We start from the raw sequence: 18,926 nt of genomic DNA on the forward strand, positions 1-18,926 counted from the left end.
GTAGTCTGGCCTAATCGTTGTGTTCTGCCATTTACTGATAAATCACTAATGAATGTCCATTTAAGAAATTCTATGTCACTGGTCCTGGGCTCTGTGTGGCTGATGAGCCTGATCCTAGATCCAAATCCAGGAGGTGGTCCTTAGCTTTGTGATCACTGGCGTTCCTCTCTTCTATACTTTCTCTTGCCAACATGTTCCCAAAGAATTGTACCTCCAGACAGGAGATTCCTCCAAGCCCCTTTCCTCCTCAGTAAGGGTCTTGTGAATGTTGCCATCGCTATTGTATTTACGTTAAGCCCTCCGGGAAGATTTGAAACATTACTTCTCTCATTGTCTCATTCCCATGCCGCCTTTGAGCTGAGCGAAGATGATTTGCTTTTGGCAGTCAGATTTTGTGCGTCTTTCTATTGTTGTCAGGCACCTTCAAATTCTACTCTTATGAATAGCCATTCTGTGCAGCCAAGTCCAAACAGTCTTCCTACATTAGGGTGATGTATCTGTAGCCATCATCCATCCTTGGGCACATTTTAGTTGGCTCACTAGAGAGGAATAGAGCATACAGCAATATTTTAAGTATAGACAATGATTTCCACTTACATTTCCAAAGGCTATTAGAAATACTTCATTAGGATGTAAGTATTTGTTGACCATTCAGTCTCAAGTCAGGAGTGTGATGGAATACACACCACATGCCTAAGATTACAAGTACAATCCCAACTATACTCGTCATCGTCGTCCAAGGCAAAGCAGCCTTTTCATTTGTATCACATTTCCCCAACCCCACCATGGTCACTCAGTGTGACTTATGCACTGTAGAAACTCACCAATGCTCTTTTAAACAATGCCTTCCAAACTTCATGTCTGTTTATCATCTAGAAGGACAGGAATAGCAGGGAACACCACTTGCAACCACCTACAATTCTGACTTGCAAGTGTATGACTATTCTTTCACTGTCCCTGGGTCAAAATCCTCGAACTCCCCCTCTAACAGTACTGTCTGTCTGTAGTTCAAACAGGCAGCTCCCACCACCTTTTGAGAACCAGCTAGCAATGGTCACATCTGAAGTGAATAGCGGGGTGGAGGGTAATAACTTCTTACGTTTGTGTCTCCTCGCACAGACTTTCTTTGGGACAATTGATGTGTAGTTTTTGTTATGGCAACATTACAAGCAATTTGTCAAATTTTTGAATTTTTTTTAAATTAGTTGCTTAATGTGGGGTAGTGCTAATGTGAAAAAGTGACTGAGCAAGTGGAATTGCATTAGTGGAAAGTAGGATTTTCCCAACAGTATAATTCTGTGAGCAATCCAACTTTAAGTGAAACCTGAGGATGTATATTGTCCAGAGAGTGAAGTGTGCAAATTCATTGATCAGTTTCACACTGAATAAGATGAACATCAGATTAATGGGAGAGGAGCCCTTCTGTTAAGGCTGATTCAAAGACTGCATTTCAAAGAATATTTTTTATGTTTTGCTCACTTAAACTGCACTTATTCAACATAATAGCAATGACAAAGTGTATTCATAGTTAAATGTTCTGGATGGTGCTTACTTTTGTTTGCTTTTCTGTTTTGCAAGGTCTCTCTTGCGCGTGCTCTCACTGTCTCCGTCTCTGTCAACACCACCTTGAATTGACCATTCTCTGCAGTGTCAAATAGCTAAAAGATCAATTACCTGAGAGCTCAAATTTTAAATAACTTCCTGAAGAGCCTTGCACTGTGCTTAGTTTGGAATTGGCATGTACAGCTTTCCACTGAGACTTCAATAAATGGGAGGCAGAAATCATTGCAGGGATATGATGTAAAACTGGGGGGAGGCTCTAACTGAATTCTTAAGAGCCGCAGAGACATGGTTGAAATCCCCAATCCCTCTGTTCTGGGCTATTTCCTTGCAACACTGACTTGATATTCTGTAATCGGTGAAGTTGGTATCGTAATGCTGTGCAAAGTGTAATGCGAATGCAAATTTTAACATGCCATATTCTAAGATGTAGAAGGGGTTCTAAGATGTAGCTATATGTTCCTTTCATGGTAAGGACTGGACGTAAATGAAGGCCATTTGGAGGAGAGTGGGGGGAAAGTGCAGGTTTGGGATGTGCTTAAATTTCCAGTTCCAACATGAACATTGTGTGAAATTTGCCGTTTTAATTATATAATTTTGACGTTTTGAAGTCTGGTATTGAAAGTATGACCATGTGCTATTTGCAACCTGTCATCTGTCTGTCTGAAATGTATACTACCTCATGCCTTAATTCCATGGGTCCTCAACAGTGGTGGTGAAAGGAGGTTTAAGGACACAGGCTAAATAATAATAGCATTTCCAGGGTAAAAGAGAAACTGACCATAACTTACTTCCCTTGCACAGAGCAAGTGATTTAAAAATTCAAGTTACGTTTCTTCGATGATATTGGGTGCAGTTCAAGGTTCCATCCTTCACCTTCAAATTTAATCTCCCGACACCAAAAGGAAACCAGTTTGCTTTGACCTTCCTTGGCTCCAATGATACCTTCCCAGCCATTCCTCGGAGCTTTTCCATTATTGTATGACAAGGGCATTGGATATGAAGTGAGCATTTAAACAACCTGCTGTCAGCTGTGAAAGACTAACTCTGATGTTGGTTTATAAAGAATCTTTACAGATTATTGAGCTGTCCAACTCAGCTGCCCCTGAGTGATTCTCAGAGTAAACAAATCACTTTCTTTCTCCTAATATCTGTGATACTTGCACATTCTGAACCTCTTCACTTAGTGAGCAGTTCAGAGGAATGTTACTGTGGGACTGGAGTCACGTGGAGACCAGATCAGGTATAGATGACATGTTTCCTTCTAACTAACCCTGGTCAACCAGATTAGTGTTTGCAACAATCTGGTCGTTCCATGGTTATCACAGCCAATCAGATTATTCCAGATTGAATTAACTGAATCCGAATTTGAGCTGCCTTGTTTTGAACGGTAGGCCGCTATCATGAACTTGACACTAATGCACATTACACAATACGGTCTGAAAAAACTCCAGATGTTGTTTCTGCCATTTGCAAAGAACGTCCATTTCATTCTTTTAGTTAAATGTTTCCCTTTCCTCTGTTCAAACAGTGGAATATTTCCACCATTTGCCTTAATCTTGAAAACTCAGCATATAGAGAGACACTAAATTTAAATTTCTCCATTCCAATGAAAATGCCTCAATTGTTTTCAAACCTTCCCTCACGGCATACCCCCTCCTCCATGCCCGTCCTGTCTCTAATAGCTCCCAGACCCATGCCTCCAGGGGGAAGGGAGGTCCATTGGTCTTCACTTCCTGAACCATGATGGTGCATCCCTCAAGAGAGAAAGTGAGGGCTGCAGATACTGGGAACAGGAGAATCGATGTTTCGGGCATAAGCCCTTCTTCAGGAATGAGGAAAGTGTGTCCAGCAGGCCAAGATAAAAGGTAGGGAGGAGGGACTTGGGAGGGGCGTTGGAAATGCGATGAGGAAAGAGGTCAAGGTGAGGGTGATAGGTCAGAGGGGTGGGGGCGGAGAGGTCAGGAAGAGGTCAGGTGCATCCCTAAGCCAATTAATTAACCCTGATGAAGGGCTTATGCCTGAATTGTCGATTCTCCTGCTCCTTGGATGCTGCCTGACCGGCTGTGCTTTTCCAGCAACACACTCTCGACTCTGATCTCCAGCATCTGCAGTCCTCACTTTCATCTAGCCATGTTGTACTCTGTATCCTTATTCATAAAGCTGTGAACACTGTATCCTTTATTTATTGCTACTCCACTGCCTTGCCACCTTCAATGATCTGTGTGCAGTTACATCCAGCTCCCTCTGCTCTGCACTCCCTTTTTGAATTGTGCCCATTATTTGATAGTCTTTCAAAATTCTTTCTACCAAAATGCATAACCTCACTCTTCTCAGCATTGCATTGACCACCATCTGCCACCTATCCACCCACTCCTCCAACTTGTCAATGTTCTGTGGGAATTTCACACTGTGTTCCTTCACAGTTTACAAATCTTCCAGCTGAGCTAACAAAACGTTTTGGAATGTCTCTGAAAGATCTGCCAATTTCCCTTTGTTTAAAATGCTGTATTTCCTACACTAGGTGGCGGTATTTTCCACCTTATATTTTGCCTAACACCTGAAGTTCCAATTTGCAACCAGTTAATCAGTTTGTCACAGTTGCAGAGTCTGTTTCTATCTAATCATTGTCATTTTAGTCTAGTTCTGTATACTTCTATTTCAACCTTGTCCTCTTGGTCAGAATGAAAATGCAACAAAGTGTTCACTAATACCACCTTTTTTGTGACTTTGTTAAATATTTATTTTGATACAGAATGCTAAGGAAGAATAGAGGCAGAGGGCAAAAGTGAGGACTGCGGATGCTGGAAACCAGAATTTAGGTCAGAGTTGTGCTGGAAAAGCACAGCAGGGCAGGCAGCAGCAGAGGAGCTGGAAAATCAATGTTTCGGGCAAAAGCCCTTCATCAGGAATAGAGACAGGGAGCCTCCAGAGTGGAGAGATAAATGGGGAGGTGGGGCTGGGGAGAAGGTAGCAAAGAGTGCAGGATGGGGATGGAGGTGATAGGTCAGAAGAGAGGGTGGAGTGGATAGGTGGGAAGGGAGATTGGCAGGTAGGACAGGTCATGAGGACAGTGCTGAGCTGGAAGGTTGGAACTGAGGTAAGGGGGGGGGGGGGGGGGGGAAATGAGGAAACTGGTGAAGTCCACATTGATGCCCTAATAGAGGCCGAGTTGACCCTGAGTATGTTGCAGACTGGCACATTCCAAGGTCCATGTCTATGTACTAAAGCCTAGGGCAGCTGCTGCCAATGTGCAGTGTGGAAATACCACTGTCTGAGGTGGCCCTGCCAAAATAGGAGGGTCTGTTAAATTTCACTCTCTCCTTTTGTAGCCTTACTGGGAGTGTAAATAATTTTCCTTTTACCTTTAGAAACCTGGATTGAAGCTCAAATGGGGTTTGTCAAAAAGCCTGTATTTTCTGCAAAGTCTGTATAGCCCTGTTTTGCCTTCAAATTATTATAGATAATGTGTGAATAAAGTATATTTTTGAAATTAAATAAAAGTAGGGAAGTGGAAAGACTGAGGGAGTCAAGTGCAGAGCTCAGAGTCCTGGTCACATCTCAAAGTTGACCTTTGTCCTGTTGGATTTTACAAACCCAATGACACTCTGGCCCCATTAAAACCTCTCTCTGCTAATGCTGTGTGAGGGCCATTGGAGAAATCAGGGCTGGGGGGAGATGATAGTGTAGGTCCGACTCCACTGGAGGGCTAACCCTATGACCAAGGCTAATGTTCTGGGGCCATGAGTTTGAATCCTACCTGTAGTAGCCAGTTTGTTCCATTGGGTGGTCTGGAGGCCTGAGGAGGTCATGGTGCTGTGGCAGTGAGAAAGGGACTTTGAGTGTACATCTGAGGGAGAACGGGGAACTTCTTCAAAGTGGGCATCCTTTGGATAGACTTTGCAGTGGAACAAATGTGGTTAGAGACCCTCTGTTTGAGGGCAGTTAGGGACATCTGAGGCCTTGCTAGTGACATCCCCATCCCATGAAAGAATTTAAACCAAGAGCCCTGCAGACCTGACTTCAGTTGCAAACAGAGCCTGTGAAAAGGAGGAGGATTTTTTAAAAAAAAACACACAACCCAACCCTTGGTGCTGAATCTCACTTGATGTAACCACATCCCTAACTGCAGCCACTTTAATCAGTAGCTATAGGGACCTCTCTCTGTTGTCCCACCCTCCAAATGCACCCAGCAACTCTTTTTCTTAAATGCATTCATAGGATGTCGGTATCTCTGGCTAGGCCAGCATTTATTGCCCATCCCTAATTCCCCAGAGGGCAGTTAAGAGTCAACCACATTGCTGTGGGTCTGGAGTCACGTGCAGGCCAGACCAGGTAAAGATGGCAGTTTCCTTCCCTAAAGGACATGAGTGAGCCAGATGGGTTTCTCCGACAGTCGATTCATTGCACTCTTAATTCCAAACTTTTTAATTATTGAATTCAAAATCCACCATCTGCTGTAGCAGGATTCAAGCCCAGGTCCCCTGGAATGTTACTGGGCTCTGTGTGTTAATAGTCCAGTGGTAAATTCACTCGATCATTGCCCCACCCCCTCCCCCTCTCCGGTTGACCAGACTGAAAATTTGGGAGTTCATGCAAGATCTGGGGTCACAGCAGGGAAATGACTGTTCTCTGGTGGTTGAGGAAGGACTAATGTCTGGGCTGGGTAAGATGTAGAAACTTATTCCTTGTGCCTCCAACAACGTAGGCATACTGCCCTGTCTGCTGGTACCATACTGACTGCTGCGTGTTCTTCCACTGTTGATCAGTAGATGGCAGCACTAGAATAAGGTGACTTCATCAGGGATGACATTCGTGTAGAGAGCTAATGCCCGAAACGTTGATTCTCCTGCTCCTCAGATGCTGCCTGAGCTGCTGTGCTTTTCCAGCACTGCACGTTTAGACTCTGCGCGAATGTAATCAGTGTTACAAATCACTGCAATACAGCTCATAAACCTCCAACGGTTCCACTACAAGTAAATGAGCCTGAGCAAGGGGATAAATGTAGAAACCTTTCGTAATGATGGTTGTAGAAAGGGTGATTTTATTTCTGAGGGGTTACATTTCTAACATTCTCGTTGTGTGCATCAGACATTTCACAGATACATGACTCCGAAAGGTTCATGACTCAGCAAGAGCTCATTTGTCCCTTTTGTAGCCTTTCCAGTCAGAAAATGGCATAATCCAGCCACATCCCATTTTCTGGCTTTTTTTATTGCAAAACTATACTTTATTCATAAAATAATTAATCATAAGCACATACAAAAGCATTCTCATTCTTGTCTGTTTAATCTTTCCAGCAAAGAAAGAGAAATGTAAATGATACATTGGAATTTTACGTTGCACCCTGTGTAGTGGCACAAGGGGATTTTTAACTCACACCATATATTAAGGCAAAGAGAGGGTCTTGCAGCTGAATGGGCCCTCATTATCCTTTGGCAGGGAAGCCTTAGACAGTGGTCTTTCCAACAAAAGCTGCCCCAGGCTTTAGTGCGTCCCTCAGCATGTTGTTATCGTGAACCTTGGGATGTGCCTGTCAGCAACACTCCGGCAGGATCAACTCCTTGTTCTTGAAGACCAACAGGTTTAGGGCAGATCATAGAGCATCTTTCACCAAATTGATGGTCCTCCAGGTGCAGCCACTGTTTAAGACCATAAGACATAGGAGCAAAAATTAGGCCATTCAGCCTGTTGAGTCTGCTCCACCATTCAATCATGGCTGAACCTTGTTCTCCCACTTTCTCCCTGTAACCTTTGGTCCCCTTGATACTCAAGAACCTACCACTGTCTTAAAGATACTCAATGACCTGGCCTCTGTGACAGTGAATTCCATAGATTCCCTACTCTCTGGCTGAAGAACTTGCTCCTTATCTCTGTTCAAAAAGGTCTTCCCTTTATTCTAAGGCAGTGTTTTTGAGTCTTAGTCTCTCCTTGCAATGGAAACACCTTCCCAACATTCACTCTGTCCAGGCCATTCAGTATTCTGTATTAGTTTATATTAGATCCTCCTCATCCTTCTAAACTCCATCAGGTATATAGTCAGAGTCCTCAAACTTTCCTCATATGTTAAGTCATTCATGGGATGATTCACATGAACCTCCTCTGAACATGCTCCAACACCGGTATATTCTTCCAGAGATATGGAACCCAAAACTGCACACAATACTCTAAAAGTAGCCTGACCCGAGGCTCTGAAATACATCCCAGCTTTTATATTCAAGTCTTCTCAAAATAAATGCTGTCATTACATTTGCCTTCATTCTGGATGTAAGTTTGCTCCCTGAGCTGGAAAGTTCGGTTTCGGACGTTTCGTCACCACGCCAGGTAACATCATCAGTGAAGCACAGGCGTTAGTGACCTGCTTTCTATTTAAGTGTTTAGGTTTCCTTGGGTTGGTGATGTCATTTCCTGTTCTTTTTCTCAGGGGGTGGTAAATGGGATCCAAGTCAATGTGTTTGTTGATAGAGTTCCAGTTGGAATGCCATGCTTCTAGGAATTCTCATGCGTGTCTCTGTTTAGCTTGTCCCAAGATGGATGTGTTGTCCCAGTTGAAGTGGTGTTCTTCCTTATTCGTATGTAAGGATACTAGTGAGAGAGGGTCATGTCATTTTGTGGCTACTTGACGTTCGTGTATCCTGGTGGCTAGTGTTTTGCCTGTTTGTCAAATGTAGTGTTTGTTACAGTTCTTCAGCGGAGGCTCACTGATGATGTTACCTAGTGTGGTGACAAAACAGCTGAAAAGGAACCTTGCAGCTCAGGGAATAAACCTACATCCAGAACCTCAACCTGAGCTACAAATCTTCTCAAAGCTCACTATATGCCTTCCTGCCCGTATTTGGCTCTTGCTCTGTAGTGAGTGGCACTCCAAGCGCTGCGCTTGTGGTTTAGTTTTTAAAGGTGATGATGGTTTGTCCCTCCATCAACCTTTCACAGATTGTAACTGGCAGCTCTCCACCATTTGTGAACAAACATGGCTGTAATGTTACCTCTCCCATTTCTACCGCTTCCTTAAATCCATTCTCCGGCCCCTCTCCGATAGCGGGGCTGCTCCATTAAGCCTTCCTGCAAACATCATTCTTCCTTCAGCTTCCTCTATATAGTCATGGGTCAGCGGGAAGGATATATAATGGCATGCGACTGTAGAGACCCCTGCGTTCGTCACATCTGCTTTTCACAGCATCATTCTGAATTCAGAACAAAAACGGGTGATTCAATTTTAAAAAAGAAGAACAACAGCAGAGATTGCTGGAAAAGCTTAACAGGTCTGGCAGCGTCTGTGGAGGGAAATCAGAGTTAACGTTTCCTTTCCTCAGAACCGTTTCTCTCCACAGACACTGCCAGACCTGCTGAGCTTTTACAGCAATTTCTGTTTTTGTTTCTGATTTACAGCATCCACAGTTCTTTCAATTTTTATTGATGAAGAAAAAGACAACTTTTTTCATGAAAGAAAGCACAAAATGCATTTGACATGGTGTTTGAATAAAGTGGGCGCAATATGGGAATGCAAAGATGAACAAAGTGGTCTGCGCATGGAGCGACATTGGAAAATAAGCAGGCTGGCGTGTAGTATAGTTACAAGAGATCGAAAAGATGAGAAAGGAAGGCAGACATGTAATAATGGCGATAGATAGAATGTGTGCTGTGCAGTGGATCGATGGGGACAGACAAAGCTGACGTGCTCAAGGTTTAAAAACGATTTGGGCTTTAGCTCCCAAAGACTGGCAGGTCATTATCAGCCAGCATACCCCTTCAGCTGCTTGTAACAAGCAAGGTTTTGACTGTAGGAAAAAGTGAGGATTGCAGATGCTGGAGATCAGAGTCCAGAGGTGGAACTGGAGAAGCACAGCAGGTCAGGCAGCATCCGAGGAGCAGGTGAATCAATGTTTCGGGCATAAGCCCTTCATCAGGAATGACTGTAGCCAATACTTACAGAATTCGCAGCACTGAGTCTGTTTCTGAGTTGTTTATGGGCAGCACGGTAGCACAGTGGTTAGCACTGCTGCCTCACAGCGCCAGAGACCCGGGTTCAATTCCCACTCAGGCGACTCTCTATGTGGAGTTTGCACATTCTCCCCGTGACTGCGTGGGTTTCCTCCGGGTGCTCCGGTTTCCTCCCACAGTCCAAAAATGTGCAGATTAGGTGAATTGACCATGATAAATTGCCCGTAGTGTTAGGTGAAGGGGTAAATGTAGGGGAATGGGTCTGGGTGGGTTGCTCTTCGGAAGGTCGGTGTGGACTTGTTGGGCTGAAGGGTCTGGACAACATTTGCTGATAGTCCTGAGTGTATGAAGAATTACACTGACGAGCATTACCAATCAGGCACTATGGCGTACTGGAACTCGCAAATACTCAGTGACCTGTCCTATTGCAATGTGTACGCATGTTGTGCCTGGTTCTACTCAACAAAATGGTTGACAGTCGTTCTCTGATTCATTTCTCAGTATATTTCCTTGGCCAGTCAAAGCCAATCTGCCTTGGTTTAAGATTAAACAAAGCTTGGCTGTTAATCGTCAGTCATCATTAACTGGTGCATCCTTCATGGCAACACCTCCACCAATCAGCAACCACTTGCCAACCAATCGTCATTTTATTCTCATGTGGTATAAATGTTGCTTTCCTTTTACTTTGGTATCTCATTTAAATTGCCCAGAGCATTGCAAGATAACAATCTTCAACAAAATGTCTTTTTTTTCTCAGCGATACAGCAATTCTGTTCCACCAAATTGCTGGTTTTAAAAAGCAAGGTATAATTATACCTCAGCATCTGGAATTTTCAAATATCTGAGGACGAGATTATTACAGATAAACAGAAAATAAATACAAAGGATTAGGACGGATTTCAAAAATATTTGACTAACTTTGTGGAACTTTTCCAGACTGCAAGATGTAGCAATTGGGGGAAATGTAGTTAAAAATCACACAACACCAGGTTATAGTCTAACAGGTTTATTTGAAAGCACTAGCTTTTGGAGCGCTGCTCCTTCATCAGGTGGTTGTGGAGGAGAATCATAAGACACAGAATTTAACCCACCCAGCATGCACAGCCCTGGGCAGTGTGGGCAATTTCCCCTGGCCCATTCACCCTAACCTGCATATCTTTGGACTGTGGGAGGAAACCCACGCAGACACAGGGAGAATGTGCAAACTCTACACAGACAGTTGACCAAGGGTGGAATTGAACCCAGGTCCCTGGCGCTGTGAGGCAGCAGTGCTAACCACTGAGCCACCGGGCTGTCCTCCATCACAGATTCATATTTACGCCTTGTTCTGCTCTCCTTCAATTTCCATGTAGCCCTGCAAATTTGTTTTCTTCAGGTGCTTATCCAATTCCCATTTCAAAGATGTGACTGAATCTGTCTCCACCACACTCTCAGACAGTCCATTCTAGATTCTGATTACTCTCTGTGAAAGAAGAATTCTTAGTCCTGTCACCATTGCAGTTCCTGTAAATCACCTTAAATCTGTCACTTCTGATTCTCAACTCATTCCACCAAAAGGGGTTCATTGTTCCCTCTCTGTTCAGACTGATCACAATCTTCCGTGTCTCTGTGGTATTACTGCACAGATCTCTCTCTTTAACAGAAGGCTATGGTGTGTCCAATTTTTAAAAACAAAAGCAGTTTAAAAGACATTCTGATTTAGCAAAGTCATCGTTAAAACAAAATACGGCACAAAGTGCTAGAAAAGAAAGCTCTTCTACATATTGTTGAAACCTTTCCTGTGGACAGTTATTAGTTGACGCTGTCATTGTGTTTTCTTCAGAAAATATGCAAAACCAAGAAAAAGGTGTGAAATACTCCATTCCATTACTTATCGGCATGAACACCACGTGATGCAACTATTTCTTTTCTGAGGAAAATCAGTAAAAGGAAACAGCAACATCTCAAACAGAAAAAAAGAGATAAGAAAAAACATAGCAATACAATATTCTATCTATTAGCGTAAAAACATAACACTGTACTGTAAGGATGGAAAATAAACATGAATGGGCACTCCAGTGAAATTTTCAGAGAATTTCTGTCATTCGAAGAAAGACTGAACCTTTATTTTGTAGATAAACTAAGAGCTGATGAAGAAAGGCAGGAAGTCAAGCCTCTTATCACTTTGGGAGACAAAGGATTGGGAAGAATAAAATCTTTTGGTATTTCTAGTGATGATCGCAAAGAACTTTCCAAAATGTTCCAATTACAATCCACTTAAGGTTGGAGTCACCTTTCGGATTGACAGGTTTGAGTTCATGGTCTAGATCAGAGTGGTGCTGGAAAAGCATAGCAGGTCAAGCAGCATCCGAGGAGCAGGAGAATCAACATTTGGGCAAAAGCCTTTCATCAGGAATAGAGGCAGGGTGCCTGCAGAGTGGAGAGATAAATGAGAGGGGGGTGAGGGTGGGGAGAAAGTAGCATAGAGTACAATAGGGGAATGGGGGTGGGGATGGAGGTGATAGGTCAGCGTGTCATACAGCCAACAGCCAGGGGAAAATATCAGCTAGTATATAGTTAAAAATCACACAATACCAGGTTATAGTCTAACAGGTTTATTTGACCTCACAAACTTCACTTGGTTAAGGATTAGATTCCCTACAGTGTGGAAACAGGCCCTTCAGCCCAACAAGTCTACTTTGACCCTCCAAACTGCAACCCACTCAGAGCTGTTTACCCCCGACTAATACACCTATGTACAATCCACCTGACCTGCACATCTTTGGAGTGTGGGAGGAAACCCACTCAGACACGGGGCAAACGTGCAAACTCCACACAGACAGTCACCCGAGTCTGGAATCGAACCCGGGTCCCTGGTGCTGTGAGGCAGCAGTGCTCTGAAAGCTTGTGATTTCAAATAAACCTGTTGGAAAATAACCTGGTGTCATGTGACTTTGGCTGAAAGATTCATGGTACTGCTTTTTGCCTCTACTCCCATCAAATCTTTCCCAAAGATACTTCTGGGCGAATCTAAAGATTATACATTTGCTGCATGGCTATAAGAAGGATGTACATTCAATCAAATTGTCAGAAATCTTGTACATGAGGTGGACTGTCCCAAACACCAGCATTTCATGTCCAATACAAACTGTGTTTTATCAGAGGGCATTGAGCTGACACAAAGCAATGCCTCCAAGTGCTCAGAGAAAACCAAACTCAGTTCTCTGCAGCTGCCTGTGAAAAGAGCCAATCAAAAAACGGACATTACCAAACTTCAGTCCGTGGCTCAGAGACTTGTCAACAAAGTCCAGGAGGTAGCTCCAACCTTACAGTTTGCTGACCCCAGGCAACACTGCGTGTGGTCAATGTGACACACAACATGGATGCCGTCAGAAAAGCTGAACCTGATCCCTCCATCCAAGTGATATACCCTGAAAGAAACTAAATGCCACTATTGACACTGGTGCCAATGTAAATCCCTTTACACATCTCACACAGGATGTATTCAGGAAATTGGCGCAGCATGGTGTAGTCCCCACACAATAGGTTAACTGTGTACAAAGGGTCTGACACACCAAGCATTGGCATCATCCTTCTACAATGTCAATACAGCTCTTTGGGATAGAAACCTGGAATGGGATCTTCCATCATCAGTCTACAGATCTACAGACTATTGTGATCCACAAGGTAACAAAACCGTTAGTGTCAACAGTGAAGATTCCAGACTACGGCTCCCCGGCTGCCCTTGTCATTCCTCCAAGTTCACTACTTTCGTTTATTCATTCATGGGATGAGGGCATCGCTGGCCAGGCAGTATTTATTGCCCATCCCTAATTACCCTCAGAGTCAACCCCATTGCTGTGGGTCTAGAGTCACCTTTAGGCCAGACCAGGTGAGGATGGCAGATTCCCTTCCCTGAAGGAGATTAATGAACCAGCTAGGTTTTTCCAACAATTGATAATGGCTTCATGCTTGTCATCAGCCTCATAATACCAGGCGTTTTTCATTGAATTCAAATTCTAGATGGTGGATTTGAACATGATTCCATGGAACGTTGCCTGGGTATCTGGATTAAGAGTCTGGTTTTAGAGCATGTCTATGACAGAATGACAAACCTGTATTTGGTTAAAAATCACGCAACACCAGATTATAGTCCAGAGGTAAAAACAATGACTGCAGATGCTGGAAACCAGATTCTGGATTAGAGTGGTGCTGGAAAAGCACAGCAGTTCAGGCAGCATCCGAGGCTCCTCCCTGAACTGCTGTGCTTTTCCAGCACCATTCTAATCCAGAACCAGGTTATAGTCCAACTGGTTTAATTGGAAGCACACTAGCTTTCGGAGCGTCGTTCCTTCATCAGGTGCTATCACCTTATGAAGGAGTGATGCTCCGAAAGCTAGTGTGCTTCCAATTAAACCTGTTGGACTATAACCTGGTGTTGTGTGATTTTTAACTTTGTACACCCCAGTCCAACACCGGCATCTCCGAATCAAACCTGTATTTGGTTTGAAAATCCTTACAGGAGGCTGGGTAACTACTCAAATATAGAAAGGGAATCCCTTGCTCTTGTTTATGGAATACAATGATTCCATACATATCTATTCCATAAGCATTTCATTGTTCATACTGAGCACAAACTACCAGAAATGAGCTGTTGAAACCCTCTCACAAATACATGTCCACTGCTACAACATCTACATCTGAGAATCCAAACATATGGCTTCAGAGTCCAACACAAACCAGCCTCACAATTCCCAATGCCCACAGCCAACTTTCAAACCTACCAAGAACAACAGCTATTCCCTCAGTGGATATTGTCAAATCCGGTATGGAGAGAAAGCAGATGCGGGAAACTGAAATTGCATGGTCAACCGTGATCATATTGAATAGCAGAGCAGGCTCGAAGGGCCGAATGGCCTACTCCTGTATCTATTTTCCACGTTTCTGAGTTTGAGGATGGATTCCATGTTGATTTTGGTCACAACCAATCAGAACAATGAGAACAAGCTCCAGCTGATGATATCTGGCTGAAACAGTTCACAATGATCATCCTCAGTGGGTTCCCAAGCAACAATGTCCTCTCTCGTCATTCAGAGACTAGCATCCTCCAGGAATGTAACTTTCAAAGGATTCTTCCACAGGCTCAATGCCAAGTTATGCTTGACCACGTACACCTCAACTCAGGAAGGGCAAAAACCAAGAGATTGCCACATGAATCTATCCATTGGCCCGGCATCAATAAAGACATTGCCCAACCAACTAAGTCGTGTAAAACCTCAGCTCCACATACCTGGCCTCTCACCGTATCTCTTAATTCCTTTACTGTTCAAAAAATTATACACCTTAGCATCAACTACTTCCCTGGGCAGGGAATTCCACAGATTCACAACCCTCTGGGTGAAGATGTTCCTTCTCAAATCAGTCTGAAATCTGCTCCTCCCCTAATTTTGAGGCTGTGCCCTCTTGTCTTAGTTTCACCCACCAGTGGAAAAATCCTTTCCTCTTCTATATTATCGGTTCCTTTCAAAATTTTATGTTTCTATAAGATCTCCACTCATTCTTCTGAATTCCAATGAATATAATCCCTGTCTACTCAGTCCCTCCTCATAAGCCAACCCCCTCAACTCCAGAATCAACCCAGAGACCCTTCTCTGCACCCCCTCTAGTGCCAGTATGTTCCCCATGCCGCTGAGGTTCCCCATGTCCGAGGGCAAGTCCACACGCTGTTGACTATTTAACAAATTCACGCTTGTGAGATAAATCAAAGATCTCTCCCATGCAATGGTAGTTGACACATTAACTGTCGTATTCAGTATGCTTGGTGTTCGGTGAAACGTTATAGTCCTGTACTCCATTCCAAGAGGTTTGCAGAAAGTTGTGGGTCCACTTCATTATCCTCTCTCTCTTCACCATCTTTGATCTAATGCTCTTGTAGAATGCACTGTCTGTATCATAAAGTCCGTGCTCACTAAATGTGGAGCTAATTGCCAAGGTTTTGGAGGATGGCCATGTTCCATCATACTCAAGACAATGGTCTACCCCCATTGGCAGTTCCTCTTTTTAAAGCAGATCTACAGAGCTCTTCTCTCACAAGCTCTTACCAGCCCATCACACAAACACAACACATTGTTGGAAAGAAGGGAGGAAACGGTACAGTAGTATGAACAGGAATGCAGAGTCATCCCAATATGAACCAGGACAAAGAATCAGAGCTTGCGACCTCCACTCACCAGCGTAGTTTCCCTGGATGAATATTACAATCTTAGGTACAAGCCAAGTGAAATGGTATTGTGGACAATGTAATAATTAAGCATATTGCCCAGACTATAAATCTGAGATGTCATTGCTTCACATGGTTAGTTGTTAATAAACTTGCAGATATCTGCCTCAGTAAGAACCTGAGTTTCTGTGGTACAATTTACATGGGCTAACGCTCATTACATCAACTTCCATCAAATCAACTCTCAACCATGTCTGAGATAACATTGCCAATCTGGCCATGTCAGTTTAATTCCTCATCTCAGGAATCAACTCTCATGAATTTTTCCTGCATCCCTCCTAATTTCTGTATATCCTTCCATAGGTGTGGCCTTGTTCTGTGTCCAATGTTGCTTGGTGTCTTTGTAACATTTTCTAACTCTCCACTAGCCTGCTGTCCATTTGAGAATTGCAAAAGAGACCTTCAGGGGATAGTTTGTTGGAGTTGGTTTTGCCTGAACGTTTATAGACCAGCCTTCAAAAAGGTGTTTTAGATAGTCTCTCCCATTGATTAGATTAGATTCCCTACAGTATGGAAACAGACCCTTTGGCCCAACAAGCCCATACCGACCCTCTGAAGAGTAACCCGCCCAAACCCATTCCCCTACCCTATATTTACTCCTGACTAATGCACTAACACTACTGGCAATTGAGCATGGCCAATTCACTCTAACCTGCACATCTTTGGATTGTGGGAGGAAACCCACGCAGACACGGGGAGAATGTGCAAACTCCACACAGACAGTCACCTGAGGCTGGAATCGAACCTGGATCTCTGGTGCTGTGAGGCAGCAGCACTAACCACGGAGCCACTGTGTTCCCCCCCCCCAGTACAGAGGCATTGCTGAGGGTATGTCTCCAGTGCTCTCATGTGCTGTTAGTGCAGGGTCCAGCTCTCCCTACAGTACAGGAATATTTTTTATCATTTGTTCACAGGATGAGGGCATCACTGGCGATGGAGCATTTATTGTCCATCCCAAGGGGCAGTCAAGAGTCAACCACATTTGCTGTGGGTCTGGAGTCACATGTAGGCCAGACCAGGTAAGGAGGGCAGTTTCCTTCCCTAAAGGACATTAGTGAACCAGATGGGCTTTTATAACAATCAACAATGGAATTCATGGCCATCATTAGACTTTTAATTCCAGTTTCTAAAAAACTGAATTCAAATTCCCCTATCTGCTGTGGTGGATTCAAAGCCAGCTGCCCAGAACATTAGCTGGGTCTTGGATTACCAATCCAACAATAATACGCACTCACCTAAAGAGAAAATACTGGAAAATCTCAGCAGGTCTGGCAGCATCTGTAAGGAGAGAAACAAGCTGACATTTAGAGTCTAACTGACCCTTTGTCAAAGCTTTGACAAAAGGTCAGTTAGACTCAAAACGCCAGTCCCTTTCTCTCCTTACAGATGATGCCAGACCTGCTGAGATTTTCCAGTATTTTCTCTTTTGGTTTCACATTCCAGCATCCACAGTAATTTGCTTTTATTTTAATAATAACCACTAGGCCATCATCTCCCCTCCACAATGTGGAGGTGCCAGTGTTGGACCTAGCTGTCAAAGGGGCAGCGCTCCAAAAGCTTGTGATTTCAAATAGACCTATTGGACTATAACCTGGTGTCTACAGGAACACGGTTACGACATAGCTCTGTGCACTGGGACCGTTGGTGAGTTTATGAAGCTGTAATTTGTAAAAGGCTGGTTTAGTGTTTAATTTCCTTCTAGTGTTGCCCCTTCCGGGTGTAGGGAGTATCCAATCTATTTCAGATTCTGTCTTTCACATACTAAGAGGAAACAAGGCTCTGTGAAGATCCCAGCAGAGCTGGCATTAATGAGCAGGGCTGTGTGACCTACCCTGTTTCTTGCAGGCGTATTAGAAAGTGTTGATTCCTGTGTCATATTGAATGTTCCTGCTCTCTCCACCCTTGGGCACACAGCCAGATGCTGAGGATGTGACGCCAGATGAAGGCGGTGTAGTCTCCGCCCTGTGTACGGTCTGGGGCTCTCACAGCCACGCTGCTCTTACACACACAGGGGCAGAGGAAGGGACTTTACCAGGGACCCAGCCCAGTGCAGCGCCTGTAGGCAGCAGAGAGACAGTGAGAGATGTCAGCACACAGGCCGAGTCTCGCAGCCGCCGCTGCTGCTGCTGCAGCCCCGAAAGCCAAGCTGACTCACCCGGGCAAAGCTATCCTGGCAGGTAAGGCACTGCCTCTGGAGAATGCACAACAAGGCAGGCTCGCTCGCTCGGCTTAGGGTTCCGTCAGAATTACACCTTGGTTTGGATTGCCTCTCGCTGTGTTTGTCTATCTATCTGTGTGTGTTTGTTGGGGTGGGGGATTGTGTGTGTGTCTGCCTCTGAGTGTGTCCCTATCTGTGTGTGTCTGTGTTTATAGGTTTGTGTGATTGTGTGTGCGCCTGTGTATGTCTCTGTGTGTGTAGGATTGTGTGATTGTGTGTGTGTCTGCCTCTGAGTGTGTCACTATCTGTGTGTGTCTGTGTTTATAGGTTTGTGTGATTGTGTGTGCGCCTGTGTATGTCTCTCTGTGTGTAGGATTGTGTGTGTGTCTGTCTGAGTGTGTCCTTATCTGTGTGTGTGTCTATAAGTTTGTGTGATTTTGTGTGTGTGTGTGTCTGTCTCTGAGTGTGTCCCTGTGTGTGTGTTTTTGTAAGTTTGTGTGATTGTGTGTGCACTGTGCCTGTGTCTGTTTCTGTGTGTATGGGTTTGTGTGATTGTGTGTGCACTGTGTATGGGGGAGGTGGGATTTGTGTGATTGTGTCTGTGGGTTTGTGTGTGTGTGTGCCTATGTTTGGGTGTGTCCTTGTCTCTGTGTACGTGTGTCCTCCTAGTTTTGTCTGTGTCCCTTGCTGTTGGGGGTGTGGGTGTGTGTGTGAGTGAGGAATGGGACCGATCAGCAAATGGACTGAGACGTCACCAGATCAGTCCCAGGTCTGTGTTCTTGAATAATAAATGTCAGGCTGTGGGAGACAGTTAGGTAAAAGTGCACATTCAACTCTGTCTAATAATGATGAGTCTGTCTGAGCCAGATCATTGCAATGCAATTGGAAGCCACTTGAACACTTTTATTTTTTAAAAATGGTTATTTTTGTGCGATCAGATATTTTGATATAAGAATTAAAGTATTGTATTTAATATATACTGATGCGTTATCAATACCATTGACATCT

At 44.1% G+C, this 18,926-nt stretch overlaps 1 protein-coding gene and 1 long non-coding RNA gene across 3 annotated transcripts in view; one reads left to right on the forward strand and one right to left on the reverse strand.

Moving 5' to 3' along the window:
• Positions 1-6,608: 6,608 nt before the first annotated feature.
• LOC122562518 (uncharacterized) lies at positions 6,609-17,650 on the reverse strand. Of its 2 annotated transcripts, none has more exons than XR_006315347.2 (3): positions 17,592-17,650; positions 8,547-8,744; positions 6,609-7,202 (listed from the first exon to the last, which is right to left on the reverse strand). It is a non-coding gene; the product is annotated as an uncharacterized LOC122562518 (long non-coding RNA). The 2 variants fall into 2 exon arrangements; XR_015761236.1 differs by lacking the exon at positions 17,592-17,650 and adding an exon at positions 9,491-10,352.
• LOC122562517 (tricarboxylate transport protein, mitochondrial) overlaps positions 17,587-18,926 on the forward strand; it is a 57,168-nt gene continuing 55,828 nt past the window's right edge. The window contains exon 1 of the mRNA XM_087999894.1: positions 17,587-17,937. Within this exon, the coding sequence (XP_087856020.1) occupies positions 17,844-17,937 (94 nt within the window). The 5' untranslated portion in view covers positions 17,587-17,843. The remainder of the gene's footprint in view (positions 17,938-18,926) is intronic.

The sequence above is a fragment of the Chiloscyllium plagiosum genome, unplaced genomic scaffold (assembly GCF_037043375.1).
Source record: "Chiloscyllium plagiosum isolate Xiang-an unplaced genomic scaffold, Cpla_swu_hap1 HiC_scaffold_24, whole genome shotgun sequence".
In the NCBI taxonomy this organism is placed as follows: domain Eukaryota; kingdom Metazoa; phylum Chordata; class Chondrichthyes; order Orectolobiformes; family Hemiscylliidae; genus Chiloscyllium; species Chiloscyllium plagiosum.